Below are 6,038 nucleotides of genomic sequence, written 5' to 3' on the forward strand. Positions count from 1 at the left end.
ATACTAATTTCGAAGGAAAAACATAATCACAATGAATCTTGTTAGATTAATCTCATTATGAACTTTTCAAATATGTAATTTTCATAATTTTTTTATTACACAATTAATGATATTTAGCAATATATATGTGATAATTAAAAGTTCTTATCTGATTTGATTTGAATGTTTCTGGTCTGTTTTGCTCTGATATGAATTTATCAAGGAATAACTAATAAGTATTTAAAACAAGTTGAAGAGAACATGTCCAATCCTTTACTAGATATTAGGTTTTCCAGCTAGTTAATGTAAATCTTTGATCTATAATTTGTAAAATCCTTGTATTCTCTTAACCATTACGAGTACACTTTTATTTTATACTACATAATAATCTCTTAAAAGTATGCGAGTAATTTTTTTAGACTAATGTCTGTACATATGAACAATAAAACACTAATAGATTTCTGAATCATCCACATAAACTATCTTAATTGTCAATGCCTATTACTACTGACTTTATACACCTTTATTGTTCTTAAAAATATTATGTCTAATCACAATGCCAAGACTTGCCAAGTACCATTCGAAAAAATCGAAAAAGACGTGGACTTGGACAACAAGTCAAGATGTTTCCTAAACAAATAGTCATCTACAACAATTAGGAAACCTGAATGAAAATTTTATCCATCTTTTATCGATTTATATTACTACAAAATATATTGGCAATTTTTCCTAACAAAAAAACAAAGATATTGACAATTTATTAGGACTTTATCTTGGATTTTTTAGGCTTGTAATTAGAATTAAAAGAGTCGGTGTAGTTGGGGTTATAACTTATATATAGTATACCCCTCCTTCAACAAACACATACAATTATACAAAAGTATTATAAAGTTTAGACCTACAAAAATAAAAATATGGCAATGAATATGAAGAGGAGAAAAACAGAATTAGAAGATTTAAGTGATGAGACCTTAATGCAGATTCTTCTTCGAGCACCAGTGAAATCAGTCCATCAATGTAAGCTCGTCTCCAAGCGTTGGCTCGCCTTGATTTCAAGTCCATACTTTTATGATTGCCATCGACGACAGTATAATGCATCTCTACGTCAGGGTAAACATCATCTACAACTTGTCAATTTTCGTAGCATTAGTCTTCCCTTTGATCCTTTTATTCTGATCGGTAATGATTTCTTTAATTCCTTTACTCCGACGACTCGGACTATAGAGGTCCAAGCGTTACCTAAGAGCCAAACCTTAATATCCTTAGATCTCTTTAATCAACAATGGCCTATGAACATAATATCGTGTGTATCTAATGATTTAGTCTTGACAGTGTCAGATTTTGGCCTATATACTCCCTCTTTATATCTAAACGTATTAAACCCCTTAACTAACCAATCTTATAGACTCCCCAAACCTCCGCCTTGTCTCTCGTATAATCCTATTACTGATGCCAAAGGCATTACTGATTTAAATGGCATCGTATGTAGTGTTGATGATCCTGCCCTTTACAAAGTGGTGCTTGTTAAGGACACTCCACGCCTAGTTAGGCGCGGAGTTAACCTTGTAAGATGTAGTGAGTTTTTGAAGTTTTACGTTTTCTCTTCTCATACTTGCAGTTGGTGTAAATTTATTGTGCACCCCCCAGAAGACTTTGTTTCGGTGAGAATGGTAGATAAAGAAATTGGTCAATACACCACCACGTTGGATGGTGCGCTTTATTGGTGCACCAACATGATAATGGTATATAATCCATTCGACAAAGAAAACCCCCAGCACTGCGATTTTATTGATCTTCCCGAGGAAGCTAAACTCGATGAGATGTACAATGAGAGAGTTTCACCAATTGATCAACGTAGATTATGCATAGCAAATGTTGAACAGCACCTGCGGCTTTATCATTGGAGCTACGTGACCGCCTCTACTCAAACACTCACTGTCTGGGATATGAAGGACTACACAAATGGCCATGACCGTACTTGGAATATAAAGCACTTTGTGGAGCTTACAAGTATTAATTGGCTCTGTAACAATGTGTGCATGTCTATCAAAGGTTTTGATCCCTATGATGGAGACGTGCTATACGTGTTTTCTAAGGAACTATGTCTATTCTCTGTGAACCTGAGAAGCAAGAATGTGCAATTACTCGCTGACTTCAAGTCCAATGTATCTACTTCGCTCCCATGGTTCAGATTGTTTCATTATTGTCCACCTTTCTGTCCAACCCCTATCACCAAGGGCATGGCTGCTACCGCAACTCCAGGACAACTGTGATTGCACTTTCAACATGGTATGGATTGATTTCATTTTTTTTTTTTTTAAAAAGACATGCTAATTAAATAATGACAAAGTGTGATTTCTCATTAAAAACAAGTGTTTGATGATCAAGATAAATGTTTGATTATTTGATTATATGTATGTGATACGGAGTAACTAGAACTTCTTGCAGGCTCTTTGCTGTTAAGATGTGAAATTAGCATAATCAAACTGAAAATTTACAAGCCTTTGAGGTTTCAGATATACAAAGTTTTTTTAATGTTTAATCTTGCATTGATTTTAAATTTTCAAAAATAAAATGGAGTAGTATATACTTGAGGTCTTGAGCAATCTCACTGAAATACTCTCAGCCAGAGAGTTCAGCTACAGCATTGCTAAATAACAGTTGCACGCAGAGCACAAAGCCTCACACAGAAGCCGTAATACTGATACAGCAGCACACATTCGGATCCAAAAGTAACACATTATCTGTGTTGCTTTAACAGCATAAGATGTCAGGAAAGTTCATTGATAAATCAACAAAGGGTACATGGTAATTCTTACTCTATTACTACGTATTTTTATTCTACCTCTTCTTTTGAGGAAGGCATGTTTACATTTAAAAAATGGGTTTACCAGCACGAACCATGAGCCACATACTACAAAGTGATAGATGGTGCGACCTCTAAATGAGATGCACACAAACAACTTAATGTCTCAATTTAGCACGTCTTTTCCCTCCAAATTATGATCAGATCATCACTCTTTAGTGATTGTTTTCTTCTCATCTTATTTGAATCATACAGGAATAGGTAGGATAAAATGCATGTTTATTAACTAGCAACAACCTTACAAAGCAGAATAGCCTGGCAACCAGACATCAGTTAGGATTTGAGTTTTTGTTCAGACTCAGATACAACCATCTAAGCATGTTTATTAGGGGGTGGGTGCATAAGCTGAAAGACTCTGCATCTACAACTAAACAACGTACATTTGATCACTTGGATTCGCCGAGAAGGGCACTGATCTTTGATTCAATGTGAGCCTCATGGTCTTCCAGACGCGCAGCAACAGCATCATTCTCCCAGCGAATAAGGGTTGGAACACCCTTGAGCTGAAACCTTGAATCTACCCTCCAAGGGTGCTGAGGGGTCCTCCAAGTTGGTCTATCTCCTACATAAGCTCTCAAAAGTGCCACATTTTCTCCATTTTCTTCCAACTTCTTCAATATCACTGGTTCAGCTCTCACACAATCTGCACTTAGTGGCACAAACACAATCACACAATCTTTAATATACGAGCATACGACTGATTAAGAGCTATGAAGTACTGTCATATATCACTAGGTCAGCTCTCACACAATCTGCACTTAGTGGCACAAACACAATCACACAATCTTTATATATACGAGCATACGACTGATTAAGAGCTATGAAGTACTGTCATATATCACTAGGTCAGCTCTCACACAATCTGCATTTAGTGGCACAAACACAATCACACAATCTTTATATATACGAGCATACGACTGATTAAGAGCTATTTAGTACTGTCATATTAATGATCAAAGGTGTACATCGGAATCATAATTATAATGTGTAATCAATAGTAACACCTAATATCAACATCAAAGCAAAAACAATAGAGAATTACCAGGACACCAACTGAGATTAGTAGAAGGGTCATTGTCAGCCAAAAAGAGGATGAGATTAGCTTTGTTATTAGCAGCTTCTTCTTTAAACTTATCAAATACCCCATTGAAGCTTGCTACTGTAGCATCCATTATCTTCAACCCCATCTTTTTATACCTGTTTTCTCAAAAATTATTAGAATAATGGCAATGCATCTTATCTTCCATAAAATTTAAAATAATGGAAAACCATTCTAATTAAGAATGCCCATACAAAACCAGAATTTCAATCAATCAACAAAAGCAACAACCCTAGATTAATTAAACACAAAAATCGAAGACAATTATATAAGGTTTTGTACAATAAAATATTGATAAAAGATAAAATCTTTAAAGGGTTTATTGCATGAAGAAACATTTACCTCGAGAAAAACCCAGAAATTGATCGTAGAATTGGTGAATTTCCCAAGTAAATTTTCTGAGAAGAACCCTAAAACTGAATAATTTTGATGTTTCAAGCGCACAATTTCAAGAATCAAAATCTTTTGTTTCCAACCAGAGCTTTTCCCCTGTTTTTATTTTTCTATTGGATCCGAATAATAGATTCGGAACCCGGGAAATACCGGCCCAAATTCTTGTAATGCTAACACATTGTGGACTTTAATTCGGGTCAACTTAAATAATTTCAGTTCGATTCATGGTGTGTTTAAAGTCTGAAATTATGTTTTACGTTTATTATGTAAAAATACACTGTTTTAGTTATCCAGTTGCTGTGGTGTAGTGGTTATCACGTTAGTCTTACACACTAAAGGTCCCCAGTTCGATCCTGGGCAGCAACAACCTTGGCAATGTTATTTTTATACCTTTTTTTTTAATTTTAGTTCCAAGATGTTCACCCCATTTGCTTTTTCCAACAACTATTAATATTATTTTTTACTAAAATTCCCTCCAACTTGCAACAATATTTGTACAAATTTAAATTTCTCATGTAAATTTTGTTTTCCCATGTACTTTTATTACTTTCGCTCTCTACTTTTTGCATACCCAATGTCAATTTATTTTTTCAATGTATTTTTACTATTCTTATTTGTGTTTATTAATTCTCGTGAAAAATGCTCACAAGGGACTATCAAAAGGGGACAGAGGGAGTATATTTTTTAAATTAAATGGTAATAACAAGTAACCCATAAAAGATTAAATTTTTATCTTGTAAATTGTTTCACTTTAAAAAAAAAAAAAAAAAGAAAAAAAAAAGGAGGGAGGCAGTAACATGGTGTTTATAATTACAGGCTTACAACATATAAATGTCTTTTGTTAATAAAATATTAGGGTTTTTTTGTTAAGAATTTCAAATTAATTCATTTACCCAAGTTACAATTCTTATACGAAGTATCCAACATTTTAAAGATGAATTTTAAGCTCCATAGCTTCTAAGTTATTGTTAATTTGTTACATGGATTAAAAGCAAAATTATTTTCGTGACTTGTAAATTTATTTGGTATATACAGTGTAGTGCAATGGTGTTCGAGTATCATGATTTTATATTTTGAATAGATCTTTGTAGAAAAGAAAGCCAAAATCTTGTTCAAGTGGAAAGATGCTTGGTTGAAGAAGCAATATATCTCAATATTCTCAAAGGTTATCAATTGTGTTAGGCTTGCCCTAGTAGCAAGTTTGTGTTTGATACTCTATTTCTTTATATTTTGTTGGGGAAGCAAATGATGACATTTTAATTTTGTTAAAGAGAGTGAGAGGAACTATGTGTTACCAATTCTTATAAAATTGAAATAATTTAACGATGTACTCGCTTCAATTTCTTTTTTCCCTTTTTGAATTTTCCTTGTTTCATTAAGATTATAAAAATATGAATTATGTGCTTCATTTACCTCAAGTAAATGTCTTCTCATTTTTGAAAGATTTGTTTCCCTATGAAAGTCTCATTTCACCTTATATCAATATTTTATTAGCTTTTAGGGTCTGTTTACTTCAGCTTAATTTCAGTTTAGTTCAGTTCCAATCAATTCAGTTCAGCTCCTAATTTCCTTCAATCATAAAATATTCATTTCAGCTCTATTCAGTTCAGTTCCAATCAGTTCAGTTCAGCTCTAATTAGTTCAGTTTTGCTCCAATCAGTTCAGTTCAGTTCTGTTCAGCTCAACTCAGTTTAGTAAATG

General features: G+C 33.6%; 2 protein-coding genes and 1 non-coding gene across 3 annotated transcripts; 2 read left to right on the top strand and 1 right to left on the bottom strand.

The window, feature by feature from the left end:
- The first annotated feature begins 893 nt into the window (after nt 1–893).
- Nucleotides 894–2,252, top strand: LOC145593879 (putative F-box/kelch-repeat protein At4g22430). The gene has a single exon (XM_081650241.1). The coding sequence runs from the start codon at nt 894–896 to the stop codon at nt 2,250–2,252; it is 1,359 nt and encodes a 452-aa protein (XP_081506367.1).
- A 795-nt stretch (nt 2,253–3,047) lies between these two features.
- On the bottom strand, nt 3,048–4,422 carry LOC145594795 (thioredoxin-like protein Clot). The gene is made up of 3 exons (XM_081651127.1): nt 4,287–4,422; nt 3,888–4,042; nt 3,048–3,488 (listed from the first exon to the last, which is right to left on the bottom strand). The coding sequence occupies exons 2-3, from the start codon at nt 4,030–4,032 to the stop codon at nt 3,232–3,234; spliced, it is 402 nt and encodes a 133-aa protein (XP_081507253.1). The 5' UTR covers nt 4,033–4,042; nt 4,287–4,422; the 3' UTR covers nt 3,048–3,231.
- A 208-nt stretch (nt 4,423–4,630) lies between these two features.
- Nucleotides 4,631–4,703, top strand: TRNAV-UAC (transfer RNA valine (anticodon UAC)). Its single transcript has one exon. It is a non-coding gene; the product is annotated as a tRNA-Val (tRNA).
- The last annotated feature ends 1,335 nt before the right edge of the window (nt 4,704–6,038 follow it).

This window comes from Chenopodium album, chromosome 19, assembly GCF_948465745.1.
Source record: "Chenopodium album chromosome 19, dcCheAlbu1.1, whole genome shotgun sequence".
Taxonomy (NCBI): Eukaryota; Viridiplantae; Streptophyta; class Magnoliopsida; order Caryophyllales; family Amaranthaceae; genus Chenopodium; species Chenopodium album.

Coding starts and splice junctions, on each gene's coding strand:
- LOC145593879 (XM_081650241.1), top strand. CDS start 894: ATGGCAATGAATATGAAGAGGAGAAAAACAGAATTAGAAGATTTAAGT.
- LOC145594795 (XM_081651127.1), bottom strand. CDS start 4,032: ATGGGGTTGAAGATAATGGATGCTACAGTAGCAAGCTTCAATGGGGTA. Junction 3,489..3,887: donor TAATCTCAGTTGGTGTCCTG/GTAATTCTCTAT, acceptor CACTAAGTGCAG/ATTGTGTGAGAGCTGAACCA.